General features: G+C 58.5%; 1 protein-coding gene across 1 annotated transcript; it reads left to right on the plus strand.

Annotated features, from left to right (window-relative positions):
• The first annotated feature begins 4,317 nt into the window (after positions 1–4,317).
• MB (myoglobin) lies at positions 4,318–13,933 on the plus strand. Its single transcript, XM_059681716.1, has 3 exons — positions 4,318–4,497; positions 9,812–10,034; positions 13,226–13,933. Exons 1-3 carry the CDS (start codon positions 4,403–4,405, stop codon positions 13,370–13,372), a joined length of 465 nt encoding a protein of 154 aa, XP_059537699.1. The 5' UTR covers positions 4,318–4,402; the 3' UTR covers positions 13,373–13,933.
• The last annotated feature ends 329 nt before the right edge of the window (positions 13,934–14,262 follow it).

Below are 14,262 nucleotides of genomic sequence, written 5' to 3' on the forward strand. Positions count from 1 at the left end.
ATACTGGGCTCCTGTGTCCCTGCCAGCCCCTCCACTAAGCCCCTCGGGGCCTCCCAGAGAGGAGGAGCCTCGCCGTGGCTGTATTTTTAGTTCCCTGTGCCTCCCCAGCTGCTATAAGACACCTCTCCCCGCCCCCAGCCCCGCGCCTGGCCGGAGGCTCCAGGAGGACAGCTGGGGAGAAGGGGAGACGTGGTCAGTAGGTGGCTGCCAGGGGCGGGAGGAGTGGGTGGAGGGCTCCAGTGGGGTCCGGGGTAAGCTAGAGGGTCCCACTGCCCCACTGAGGGCCTCAGGCCGGTTCTGTGGCTCCGGGCCCAGCTGGGCTCTGAGCCTGGCCTGGCGCTGGTCCAGGAGGGCTGACCCGTCCAGGGAGGAGCAAGCGGGCAGGGAGGCCTGCCCAGGCTCGCCTCCAAAGGGGCGGCTCCAGGAGGAGGAGGAAGGGAACGGTCAAGGTTGAGGGGACCCTTGGCTTTGAAGAGACAAGATGTTCTCATTCTTTCCATCGTTGGCCCCCTTGGTGGCATCTTAAAGCGTAATCCCCGCCCCCCATGCACTGTGGGGAGCTGTTGGCGGCTGAAGGGCTAGCAGTCCCCCGTCACCTGGGCTGGAGTTGTGCCCCTTGGAAGGGGCGGGGGCTGGTGCACAGCCACCTGGGACTCACGCCTCAGTGGTGGGTGCAGGAAGCCCCTGCTGGGGAGTCCGCTCTGTGCCTGTCTGAGCTGAGCGGTGGGACTCGCCAGGCGCCGAAGCACAGAACGGTCTTGCCCATCAGGCAGGCTCCTGGCTTACTCTGCGGGGGGAGGGCACTCAGGTACAGCCCTGGGGTGGTCAGTCCGGACCAGGAAAGTCTTAGGTGAGCCTGCAGCCTCCCTCGTGGGAGAGACCTGGTGGGCCTCTGCGTCCCCAAGGAGCCAGCACGGCCAGGATAAGGGAGTGCATGGGACAGGAAGACGTATTTTGGTTCAATATAAAGAAGCCTCTTTCAAGCGGTAGGTAGTGAGCTCACTGCGCCTGGGGGTATTCAAGCAGATGTTCGATGACGATCTTTAGGAAGAATTGCCCCCTGTAGGGGGAAGTTGGACAAGATGCCATTGAGGGCCTCTGTTAGCTTCAGGACACCAGGGCCCTGTAATTCAGATCTCTCTCTACCTTCCTATGATTCTGGAAGCTAGGACCCACGTTTCCAGAGTGGTGAAAGTTGAGGACCCTGGCTAATTAGAGGGTCTCAAGACTCCAGATTTGCAGACTTGAGGATGATTCTGCAAGTCTCAGATTTTCATATTCAAAGGAGTCCATGCTATGAAACAGAAAAAGAAGGGGCAGGTCTGAGTTGGTGGGATCCAGTTTTGCCCTATTGGGTATCTAACCCACCCCTGTGTGTGCGTGTGTGTGACATGAGCGTGCAAGGCTGCAGAAAGTTGTGCACACAAAGGCAGTGTGGCCTTCCTATTTCATGCGCCTCCAGCTTCTGGCCAATCGAAGGCTGTCACAGGGATAATTATAGCCCCCAAACAGAGCTGGCGACTCCAGGTAGCCATAGCAACCGTTAGGTAACGCCGGCTGTGTTGTAGAGATGTGTAAGTACAAACAGATGCCGGCCCCTTCCTATTAGCTTAAATGGTAAAACTTAAAAGGCTCATCGACTTCAAAGCCGCAGGTTCCCCGCGTGTGCCAGCTCATGCCGTGCAGACCAAGGGTGACAGCCTCATATTAAACACGTTGGCGCTGGTAAGGAGTTGATGAGATTTTAAATACTCAGGCCGCCCCCAGACAGCTCGCGGGCTGGAGATGGGAGAAGAGCTGCAGGTGCCAGTTGGGTTTTCAGCTCCACTGCTTACCAACCTCCGCATCAGCCCTGCACACCCCTGGGCTCCCATCCAGCAAGTGACCCGAAGTGGGGCTGACGCTGCCAGGGTCTGAGCAGACCCCCTCAGAGCCCCCTTCCTTGGGATCCTGGGCCTTGTGCAGAGTGGGCCTCACCTCCAGGCTGTTGAACGGAATGAATGAATGAATGAATGAATGAACGAACGAATGATGAATGGTGGCCCCCTGAAAAATCCTTTTGGCGTTTTAGCTATTCATTTTGCTGCTGCATCTTCCACTGTTAAAGTTGGATGAGCTCCTGGTTGCCCAGCTGGCATCCTGGGTTAAGACTCCTGGAGGCCGCCCGGCTGGCATCCTGGGTTAAGACTCCTGGAGGTCACCTGGCTGGCATCCTGGGTTAAGGCTTGTGGGTGAATTCTGAGCACATTGTCAGGGACGGGCACCTGACCCTTTGGGTTGTTAGGAACCAGCTGACTCAGTCAATAAATTGGCTCATTGAAAGGATACACAGGGGGTCATTCAGCAAGTGGTAGCCCCTGGTAATCCTCAAGTGGTGATTGGCCGGGCTTTGCCCAGGTCAGCACGGAGGGCCCTCTAGACCCCAGGCGGCAGGGAGGGCTCCCGATGGGGGTTCTCTCTGCCTCTGCATTTCTTCCTCCCGATCAATTCCTGCCCAGTGCCCCTGCTCGCATTTTGAAGAGGGGCTCCGATTGCCGTAGCTGATAGACTGGCTGTGGGACAGAGCCCTGCCCTTGGCTGCCGTAGGCCGGGTGCCAGCTCTGGGCCAATCAGCTGAGTCAGGCAGTGAGTTGCGTGCAGAACATGACTGCCAAGCCCTCCCCTCAGCAGGAGCTGGGGCAGGGCAGTTACTTTTAGAACGAGTTATATATGGAGGGTAGTTCTAACTGCACGTCTAATACAGGCCCAGGACGGTCAGCCTGCCTGCTTACTTAGCCTCATTGTCCACAGCTGTGAAATGGGGTGATGCTCATGGCCTCACAGCGCCATTGTGAAGACCAGAGATAATCCCGCCCAAGGAGGCACTTTGTAAACGGTAAAAGCCCATGTACAGGGAAGAAAGGGCTTGTGTCTACCTCGATCATAGCACGAGATAAACTATACTGTAATTTTATTTCTCATACTCACCTCCCCAAGGAGACTGGCAGTTTGCTGGACACAGGGGTATGTTTTATTTGGTTTTGTGTCCTCTGCATGTAGCAGTTTCTGACACACAGTAGGTCCTCTGTAACTGTGTGTTGCATGAATGGATGGATGGATAGATGAAGGATGGGTAAATGAATGGAGGGGGTCAGTGAATAGGTGATGGATAATGGATGGATGGATGATGGATGGGTGGGTGGATGGGTGGATGGATGGGTGGATGGATGAGTGGGTAGAAGGCTGGCTAGATGGATCTTGGACAGATGGGTGATGATGGATGGATGATGATGGATGGATTTAAAGAAGGCCAATCATCTTCATATGCCTTCCGTGCAAGGCCACCATCGTTTTATTCAATGAGCATTTATTCCACTCAAATCTGGTACAAGACGCTGTGTGAGGTCCAAGAGATACACAGATGAATAAAACAGAGCCCCTGTCTGCTTGAACATCAGAGTAAAGTATTCAGGGGCCCAGCTCTCTGGGTTCAAATCCCAGCTCTTCTGCCCACTAGCTGTGTGACTGACAAGCTTCCCTAACTTCCTCTCGGTTAAATGGGGAGAATGTCAGGATGTGTCCTGAGGAGTTACCAAAAGTAAGGTGCTTGGAGCAGGGTCTGGCGCCCAGCACAGTCTCTGAGTACTAATGGGGGAGTCCTAAGGGAAACAAAGACAGGCCGCAGTGAGGGAGCCATACAATAGGACCACAGGCAGACAAACGGAAGGAGGAGGCCACGAATTGTGCCTTGAGGGGGTACGTCAAGCGAAACTTCCCCGAGGGAAGTATTTGAGCAAAGCCACAAAGCCGGTTCTCTGGGTGGAGTGAGAAAAATCCAGACCCCAAGAGGTTATGGGTTTGCCCCTGTCTGCCCCATCTGGGCTCCCCCACCACGTCTGGCCGGGTGAGGGGCATGCTGGCAAAGCAGGGAGAGTGCGCACCAGGAGACGGACAAGGGCTGGGACGGCCCCGGCCAGCCGGGCCCCTGCTGCCCACGCCAGTTCCCCTTGCTGGCAGCAGGGAGAGTTGGGTTTCAGGCCGCTGGCATCGGCCTTGGTGGTGCCCTTTGTGTTGGCCTTTGAGAGTCCAGACAGTGGCCCCACCTCCTCCCGACTCTTTCCACACACACAGCCACCCCCACCCCCACCCCCGCGTGGCCTGAGTTGTCCTACCTCCCCACAATGGCACCTGCCCCGAAATAGCTTCCATGTAAGGGCCAGAGAAAGGAGGAGATTAGACCCCGGTGTGGAGGTGGGGGCCAGGGGGCGGGGGCCGGGGAGGGAGCAAGCTGTCAAGTGATCTGTGTCAGGCATCGGGAGGGTATAAAACCCCTTTGGGGCCCGGCAGCCTCAAACCCCAGCTGCCGGGACCAGGACACCCAGTCAGCCTACACCTGCTCTTTCTGTCTCCTTCAGACTCCGCCATGGGGCTCAGCGACGGGGAATGGCAGTTGGTGCTGAATGCCTGGGGCAAGGTGGAGGCCGACATCCCGGGCCATGGGCAAGCCGTCCTCATCAGGTAAAAGGAAGAGATTCCCTTGTCCTATCACCTGCTTCCCCGAGATCAGGGTGTTTGACAGCAGGCGGAACCTTTGCCCAGGGTCGACCAGTTGGCTGTGTTAGTTGAGCTTGTTAACTCACCGCCCCCCCTCCCCCTGCTCCATTTGGTTCTCCTTTGCTTTTAAATGTCAGGGATTGGAGTCAGAAAAGGAAAGGGGGATCCATCTCACACTTATGTCTGCAGTCGGGAAAAGCTTGATACCTTGAGCCCACCACGAGGAATTATAGACAGTCAGTTAACAGGGGCCCCGAGGGTCCTCATCCAACTGCCTCACTTATTAGATGAGGACAGAAAGGACCCGAGAGGGGACGACATTCCCCCACCCCCCCCCCCGCACCCCCGTCACAAGTCCATGGAAGTCTGTAAAGTCGCAAGGTTAAGATATGGCCCTCAAGATGAGACATGTAGCTCTAGACCAGTGGTTCTCAACCTTCTGGCCCTTTAAATACAGTTCCTCATGTGGTGACCCAACCATAAAATTATTTTCGTTGCTACTTCATCACTGTCATGTTGCTACTGTTATGAATCGTCATGTAAATATCTGATACGCAGGATGGTCTTAGGCAACCCCTGTGAAAGGGTCGTTCGACCGCCAAAGGGGTCGCGACCCACAGGTTGAGAACCGCTGCTCTAGACCAAGCTTTGCCACTGAGCAATTGTGTGACTTCTGAGCCTCGATTTCTTCGCCTACACAAGGGGGAAATCCCAATATCTACATTATAGAGTCAAAGTGAGAACGATAGAAGATGGTGCTTGTAAGGAGCCCAGCACTCTTCCTGGCATATAGTGAGTTGCAGAGTCCATAACTGCTACAGACGAAGCCCAGCGTAGGGCCCTTTAAGTATTATAATTAGAAAACAGGTGACGGAGGCCCATGAGTGGCTTTTGGCTCCAAGTATGTCTTTCTTGCATCTGAGCGCTCAGAGTGGTGTGGTCTCCACACACCTTGCCTCCTACAGCAAGGGGTTCCCGAGTAAACCAAAGAACAAAGAATTCCAAGGTCTGGATACAGGGGTGGCTGGTGGCCTGTGAATGGAACCTCGTTTCCCGTTGCCTCCTCCCCAGACGGGGATCCAGTCTCCTCTTCTCCCGGCCCCTCCCTCGTGCCGGGGCAGCCCAGGTCAGACACCTGTGTCAGCCGGCGTTTCCACGCCTGGGAGGAAGGGGCCGTGGGGTTGCCACTAGCAAGTGGATCGTCCTTTACACTTCAATTCACAGATGAATTCCTCCTTCGTTCTGAGCCAGACCAGGTGTTCCTCTCCCCTCGGGTGCCCTTGCGCTCTCCCGGGGCCTCACCCACTTCCAGCTCCCACTGGGAGAATGGTGGGTCCTGGGCGCTCTGTTATCTGACGCGCGCGCGCACTTGGTGGTCCACGCTGGAGACACGAAGGAAGGACAGTCAAGGGAGTTCTCTGTTGCCTTTCTCCTCCTGTCGCTGTGGTCTGGCTGCTGGGCTGCCACAGGTCCTGTTGGATTGGACAAAAGGCTCCCCCCCAGGTTCACATCAACTCCTCAGCCACCAATTTGCTGTGTGACCTTGAAAAGGTCACCACTGCTCCTCTCTGCTTCCTATTGGTTGAGTGCAGGGGGTTGCCATGGTCTCCAAGACCCTTCCCCTCTTGCGCTGGCACTCCCCAAGTCCACGGTCCTCCCTGCTGCAGGAGAGCAGGCGGGGAAGTCGGGTGCGAGACCCATGTTCAGAGCGGGGAGTCTCCAAGGTGCTCTGGGGGCCGCCAGCCCCGAGGCAGTGCCTGGATGCTGAAGGAGACTCGGGGCATGGTGTCATCAGGGGAAGCATTTTCTCCCTTCCCAGGGTGGCTCGGAGAGTCCTGCCACGGGCCAGGCGCCAGGGACAAGACGTGATGCCTGAGGCTCGTGGCTCCTTAAGAATCCAGAGAGCCTGATGCCCTATCACATCCGAGACTGCGGGACACGCAGAGACCATGCCAACTGGTTCCGCCTGCTCAGTGGGGGGTGGGGGAGGGCAGGGAGAGGATGCTGGCCCCCAGCCTGCCGGTGCCCCGGTGTGACCTGGCCTCTTGGTCCTGCCCCAGATGATGAACCTGGAAGGTCACGTCTCCCACGCCTCTGGTGACCAAAATGGGCAGTTGGGTTCAGCCGGGCCTGTTACTACAGCTGAGGGCTCTCGTGATCATGACGTTCTAGAGCAGTGGTTCTCAACCTTCCTAATGCCGCAGCCCTTTAATACAGTTCCTCACGTTGTGGTGACCCCCAACCATAAAATTATTTTCGTTGCTACTTCATCACTGTAATTTTGCTACTGTTATGAATCGTCATGTAAATAGCTGATAGGCAGGATGTATTTTCATTGTTACAAATTGAACATAATTAAAGCATAGTGATGAATCACAAAAACAATCTGTAATTATATATGTGTTTTCCGATGGTCTCAGGCGACCCCTGTGAAAGGGTTGTTTGACCCCCAAAGGGGTCGCGACCCACAGGTTGAGAACCGCTGTTCTAGAGTGTGAAAGCTGGGGGGTCGTTGGAGCGTCTGGTTCCAAAAGCGAGGGTTCAGGAGCGAGGGGGCTGCTGAGTGGGCCCCAGGCCCCTGCCTTGCCTTCTCTTGTCCAAAGTTTTCCTGCTTTATGCATTTTTTCACTTGTACAAAGGATCTCGAGGTCATGGAAAAACTGAAAATCACTGCTGGTGGCTAATAATTCCCATGGTGCCGAGAGGAAACGGCCTGAGAGGCTCAGTTAACCGGGGGCAGCTGTAGGCAGAACTCCACATTCCTGACCCTAACAGTTGCACTGCTGCTATGGTGCAGGGTGATGGGGGTGGCGATGGAGGTGATGATGAGACGAGGGTGGCGATGTGACGGAGGTGATGATGGTGGTAGAAATGAGGAGGACAGTGAATACTGGAACAGTACACACTGATTGCCAGGCCCTGTGTTAAGTGTTTCCCAGATACTAACTCGCAACATCTTTATGAGGTTGAAATGATGATCATCACCAGGTTTATCAGAGAGGTTAAGTAACTTGCTCAAAGTCACACAGCTGGAATTCAATTCCAGGCAGCGTGCACTCACCGCACCTGCTCTCACTGCTGCGCGATACTGGCCCACGGTCCGGCCCATCCCCGCTCTGGTTCTTTGGTGCCGGAGCAGAGAAGAATCCTGCAGGTCCACCGGGCCCTCGGTCTCCGGGTGGGGGTCTGGCTGGCATCCTTTCAGCGGACACGGGAACCGGCCTCGTTTCTCTCTGACCTGCCTGCAGACTGTGACAAACCAGGCGGGTAGGAGAGGGAATCGGAGGTGAAAACCACAAGGCCAGGGGCGTTGCTGGAACGCGAGGGAAAGCGCGGCCACCCATTTCCGTGTTGGGGGCTGCTCCTGTCAGGCGAGTCCGGGTCTGGCCTCTGGGGCTGTGCCGGGGACGCTCAGCTGCGGGCACTGAGAGCTGTGGGCACTCATTAGACTAACTCTCTGGTGCCGTGAGAAACAGGTCCGGGCTCCCTCTGCCAGCTGTGCTCAGAGCAGAGGCTGAGGCGGGGTCCTGCCTTAGAATTCGGAGGCTGAGAAATCAGATGGGTGAGCAAGACCCAGAGAGGTTGAGTGGCTTCTTTAATGGCACACAGCACGTTGGAGACAGCTGGGGCCAGAGCTCAGCCTCCGTAATTCTCAGTCCCATGTTCCTTCTCCCAGACACCTGGGGACTCCCAAAATGTCTGAGATCCCTGTGGGTCCCCGGTCGTTGGCCCCATTCTGCCCCAGACAGTCTCCTCCCCCTCTCCCCTCGTCGGGCCCTGCCTGTGGGTGCCAGGTCTCACTCTGTCAGCAGGAGTTCCAGGATCATTGTCACCAGATAACGATAGCCAGGAGTATGGACCCTCGGGCGGAAGGTGCCGGAGAGGAGCTGTCAGTGACACTCAAGGCTTGGCTGGGCCCGGGGTGAGGTGGTGACATTGAGCCAGGCTGTGGACAGCCCTGGGCTTTCTGGGCGAGCGGGGGGGGGGGGGGGGGGGAGCTGCTCCCGGAAAGACAGGGTTCCTGTCGGTGCCGTGTGGAGCGTGCTTGTGAGTGCATGCATGTGCGTGCATGTGAGCACAGGTGTGTGCGGGGAGACACACTCACTGGCGTGTGTCCACAGTTGGAAGGAGAGGGAGCAGGCAGACGGGGTTTCTCCTCCACACATTTCAGGGGGCACCCGAGGGAGAGAGCACCCGTTATGGAGCCGCCCAAGGCTGGGCTCGGGTCCGGGTTCTGCCACCGACTGGCCGCGTGACCCTGGGCTGGTCGCCTGCCGCTGTGGCCTTCTGTAGGCCCAGGAGTGAAGTGGGGAAGTCACCCCCACTCAGGGCCAGCACGACTCCCTTTAACCACCACCAGCCTTTTCGCAGCAGGAAAGACAGGTCCAAGGCTGGAGGCGCCTGCTCAGGGTCCCTCTGTGGCCTGCTTGCTGGGTCCCTGGTAGGAGTGAGGACCTGGTCTTTGGCTCCCACCAGGGCCCGTCGCCATCTGTACTGTAAGGGGTGTCAGAGGTGCAGGGAAATCAGAGTTTGGGCTCAAAATAAGAGCTTTCTGAGCCCGAGAGCTGCTCTGGGTGGCACGGCTCTCACAGAGAGTGAGCCTCCCGTCGCTGAAAGTATGGAAGCAGCGCAAGCATGAGCCCGAGGCAGGAAGCTGCAGAGGTGGTCCGCAGCATGGATGACATTTTGAGTCACTCAGCCCTGCCTTCAGTCTGACTCTGCTGCACTCCAGCCCTGGAATATGGGACGAGGACTTCACACCTCGGGGCCTGTTTCCTCACCTGTGACGTGGGGGCACTGTGACCCCAAGGGCAGCGCAGGTGCAGAGCCGAGCGCGGGGCCTGCACGTGGCAGGCGCTCAACAAAGCCAGCGTCCTTTGGCCCCCGCCTCTGTTCCGCCCTTGATGCCACTCTGACCTCTACTCTCGGAACCCCTCAGGGAAAGCTGGGGTGAGGCCAGGGTGCAATGCAGCGGAGCTTTGCCTTCCTGCCTCTCAAATAACAAGGGAGAAGAGGAAGGCATGAAAAATCCTAATGGCAAGCATTTCTACAACACGCAGCACGTGTGACCTCATTTGGTCCTCACTGCACTTCTACAGGCAGGGACCAGTGAGCCCCATTCCCCGGATGAGGAAGCTGAGGCGCGGGGAGGTGAAGGGACTTGGCCAAGGTGACACAGCTGGGAAGCGGGGGAGTCCGGATTTGAGCTCCAGTCTGGCCACCTCCACACCCCACTACATGCTCCCGCGTCTGACTCCAGCCCTCCCTGTTCCCACAGTCTCTTTAAGGGGCACCCCGAGACCCAGGATAAGTTCGAAAAGCTCAAGAACCTGAAGTCGGAGGATGAGATGAAGGCCTCCGAGGACCTGAAGAAACAGGGCGCCACCGTGCTCACGGCCCTGGGCGGCATCCTCAAGAAGAAGGGGCAGCACGAGGCGGAGCTGAAGCCGCTGGCCCAGTCCCACGCCACCAAGCACAAGGTCCCGGTCAAGTACCTGGAGGTGCGGAGCGGGCCGGGGGGGGGGGGGGGAGAGGATGGAGGGAGTGGTCTCAGACGCTCAGCCACTCACTCGCTGGGTGACCTAGGTCACTGCTCTCTGTGCTCCGGTCTCCTCATCTGTAAGGTGGGCTGGCACCCACGTGGCCTCCCTCCTGGGGTCACTGAGATTGTATATATTTCTCTCCCAAATCAGTATGTCGTTACCCAGGGAGCAGGGGAGACTGGGGATCAGGTGCACAACTTGCACTCTCTCCACAGGTAGGTACTCTTATCATACCCACTCGACAGATGAGGAGACTGAGGCACAGAGGTGCAGTAGCTGGTGCGTGGTCACAGAGGTAGCAAGTGGCAGAGCCAGGATTCAGTCGAGGTCCGTATCCCTGCAGAACCCCGGCTCGTGACCCGGCGCCGCTGGGTGTGTGACATGCAGGACGCTGTGGCCGGAGCTCAGCAGCTGGGGCTCAGTTCTGGGGCGGGGCGGCCGGCAGGCTGGCTCTATTGGTTCCAGCATATTTACAGATGAAGTGACGGAGCCTCAGGCGTCCTAGGGGAGGAGGGGACATGGTGACAGGGAGCGCTAGGGAGCTCGGGGACCAAGGGCCGAATGGATGGCGCAGCCCCTCGGGCAGGAACGGCAGGCAGGCTGGTGTGCGAGGAGGGGAAGGATAATGGTGATAGGACCGGCCTGAGTCACCTCATGGGATTCTCACAGTCACACCCAAAGGTTGGGAGCCGCAGTCCGTGTTTCCTCTCCTCTCACACGGACGAAGTGCAGAGGGAGGGAGCCAGAGCCGGTAGGAAGCCCCAGGAATAGAGGCCTTTTCTGTTCTGCCCTCCAGAGTTGACTCCTCGTCCAAGGTGACTGCTAGAGCTCCAGCCATCTGGTCCAGATTCTAAACAGGAAGCAGCAGGAGGAGAGGAAGGCTCTGGTTTAGAGTCTCAGAAACCTCAGCCAACGGTGTTGTGCACACTCTGTTGGCCAGGCGTTAGTTATAAGCACCCCTGTCAGCTCGGAAAACTGGCCAGGGTAGTTGGTTGCCACTCCAAATACAATTAGAAAATGGACACTAGGCAGGCAATCAGCAGTCCCTGCCCCAGGCAGGTACCTTTTTTTAAATCCCCATTTTACAGATTTGGAAACTGAGGGCTCAGAGAGGTTAAGCAGATTGCCCGAGGTTGAACAGCGCGTAAGCCAGGAGGGATAGCTTGATCTGGGGTACTCTGGAACCCACGGTCTTAATCCCTGTGACACAATATCCCCCATCAACCACCAGCACCACCACCAACCAGCACCTCATCTTCCTGAACCCCTACGGGCCCCCCACCACCCAGTCACACACAAACTAGCCTGCCCTGCCCACTGAGCATCACAGACGTGAGGCATGAGCATCCCTGCCTGAGATCAGCTCACACTGTGCTCCCCGCCCTCCCATCTCCTCCTGCCAAATCCCTGTCCGTCACGCAAGGCTCAGCTCCGCAGCCACCGCCTCTGCGCCAGGCAGTCAGCTGCTCCCTCCGCCGGCCCTCCCCCCAGCAAAGGCGCTTGATCCTCCTCCTGTCATGTCACCTGCCCGGATGTGCTGTAATTTATTTCTTTACCCAGCTGTCCCCTGGCTGGGACTGCGCTCCTCAAGGGCAGACCCGGGCTCTCTCCCATTGCCGAGCCCCAGTGGCCTGTGGTGGGCTCACCGGACAATGGAATGACCCATCCCCTCTCCAGGGACGAGGACACCGAGGCTGAGAGAGAAACCCAGGTAGCCAGGTCGGCACCACCAGCTAGCAGACTGGAGCCCAGGTCTATGCCGACAGGCGTCATCTGCCATAAACAGTTAAGACTGAGCCCCATGAATGCTCTTCCCCTCGCTGAACTCTTGCTGCGTCTCACCTGGGAGTGAGGGGCCACCGTCTCCTCACCTGTCCGGCTGCCCCAGCCCACAGCTTTCCAGGTGTTAGTGGCTCTGCCGTAGATTTGAAAGGCTGAGCTGGGGAGCCTGATGGCCTCCTTGAAGCCCCCACACTTTCAAGGGCAGGGCTTGCCCTACTGCACCCGTAGCCACACTTCATTTTGTTGCATTTGTAACATTAAAGGTAAACGTGGCATATGTCCCCAAATCAAGGCTCAAAGGCAGGTGTTTTCTGGGTGTGGAAACTTGCTCTTCTTGAGGCATCCCTCAGCGCGCTCCCCTCGACCCCCGCCCCCCGCTTTCGGTCACTTGCACCCCCAGGTGCCCTGAGAAAATGGGAAAACCCGACCTCGGTGCAGCCCCTGGCTCCATCCCCGGCTCCAGCCGTGGGTCGTCCACAGCCCCCTGGGTACAAGCTCCAGCCCAGACCTCGGTCTGGCCCCTTCCCCGTCTGGGACTCTGTACACGACCCCTGGCCGGCGTGTGGCTGGCATGAAACTGTGAGGAGCCGTTGCAAAGGTGCAGGAGATTTTTCCATCCGAGACCCTCCAGCCTGTAGCAGCCTGTGCTGTAGATGTCCCTGCCTCACTGTGGTGACGGTGAGGCCGACGGGAGACAGGGCTTGCCCGGGGCTGAGCCGCAGGCCGGGTCCCTGTCCGCCTCTCTCTCCTTCCCTCCCACCAGTATGTTTGAGCTGCAATGCTGTGTTGGGCACAGGAAATGTGATGCTCCGTACCCTGCCCCCCGCCTCCCGCGCCCCCAATAGGCTATTTAAACCAATGACCACACTAAGCCATTAATGCAAACATTAAATACACGCCAAGGGAGATGGTTTCTTCCTAGATTTCCTGATTGCAAAATGCTGGATAAGATCACAGACCGTGAGCACCCCCCACCCCCACCCCCACCCCCACCCCGGGAGTGGCCGTGGCCGGAGCTCTCTCAGCGCTGAGGCTGGGTCCTCGTCCTGGGCACCAGCTGAGGGCAGTGGGTGAGCCGGCCCACCTGGCTACAGGGCCTTGGGCAGGCGGCTTAACCTTTCCTCATCTGTACCAAGATGGGCCTCAGTTTCCCCATCCACGCCTGTCACGGGTCATGGGGGTCAGAGGAGTCAGTCAGTCTGTGGAGGCCACTCAGAAGCGCCCAGTGTATAGTCGGTGCTGGACAAGTGGCGCTGAAGAAAGAGACTGGCTGGGCCTGATTCCGGCCGGCTCCTGGCTGGCCCGGCCGTGACCTGCCCCTCCCGCGCCCTCCCCGGTGACCTGCCCCTCTCGCCCCCTCCCTGCAGTTCATCTCGGACTCCATCATCGAGGTTCTGCAGAGCAAGCTCGGCGGGGACTTCGGGGCTGACGCCCAGGGCGCCATGAAGAAGGCCCTGGAGCTATTCCGGAACGACATGGCTGCCAAGTACAAGGAGCTGGGGTTCCAGGGCTAAGCCCCCCGAGACCCCACGCCCACCCCACCCCCTCGGGCCCAGGCCGCAGGGCAGGGTGGGGACCGAATCTCACATAGTTGTATAGCGCTTGCTTCTGCTGTCTGTTTTGTGTCTGAGCGGTGGGTGGGAGCGGCGGAGGGGCTGGGAGCGGGCTGGGCAAGGCGGCTTCGGGGCGCGGCTCCCCATGGGGGAGCATCACCACGGGAGCAGGGAGAAGCCTGGCGTCGGCTCACTGGGGCCTGCAGAGTTTGGGTTGTACTTACCTCTCCTCTCACTTAAACCCCAACCCAAGTCCTTCCAACCTCCCAACTGACCCACCCCTGCATCCTCACCTTGCACCCCAAATCTAAGCTGTAAACGAAGCCCCAGCCACGGTGCCCCTCTGGCCCATCACCCGGCCCCGGGACAGCGGGATGTCCCTTGGCAAAGAGAAGGAGGTCTGGGCCGGGTGGGACAGCCACACCCAGCCCCGGGGAGGCATGGGGTGCCCGGGACAGCCGTGTGCCCTCTCAGCTGATGGAGGGACTCACCTGGTTTAATAAAAGACTCTGTTACACCACAGTCTCCGCCTGGAGTTTTCATCCCTCGAGCAGGTGAAGGGGCTCCCAGGGAGGCGGGTGGGAAGGCGGAAGTGGGACTCAGTGTGCGGAGCCCAGCGGGGAGGAGGAGGAGGGCCGGGGGAGGCATGGAGGGCAGGGGAGGTGGGTCGGGGAACTGCTTCCCGTGGGCCCCTACCCAGCGGCAGGGACAACGGCGGGCTCAGGGAATGGAGAGGGAGCCTCGTCTGGTGGGGAAAGTGGGCCGCTCAGCAGACCTTTGTCACTTGGGCTGCTCGCTGCCAGGAGCAGGGGCACAGAACCAGGGGAGATGGCAGGTCAGAGCAACGGAAG

This window comes from Myotis daubentonii, chromosome 2 (assembly GCF_963259705.1).
Source record: "Myotis daubentonii chromosome 2, mMyoDau2.1, whole genome shotgun sequence".
Classification (NCBI taxonomy): domain Eukaryota; kingdom Metazoa; phylum Chordata; class Mammalia; order Chiroptera; family Vespertilionidae; genus Myotis; species Myotis daubentonii.

Excerpts from the sequence above, each read along its gene's own strand:
- MB (XM_059681716.1), top strand. The coding sequence starts at position 4,403 with ATGGGGCTCAGCGACGGGGAATGGCAGTTGGTGCTGAATGCCTGGGGC. Across the intron at positions 4,498-9,811 it reads GGGCAAGCCGTCCTCATCAG|TCTCTTTAAGGGGCACCCCG; the intron begins GTAAAAGGAAGA and ends CTGTTCCCACAG. Across the intron at positions 10,035-13,225 it reads TCCCGGTCAAGTACCTGGAG|TTCATCTCGGACTCCATCAT; the intron begins GTGCGGAGCGGG and ends CCCTCCCTGCAG.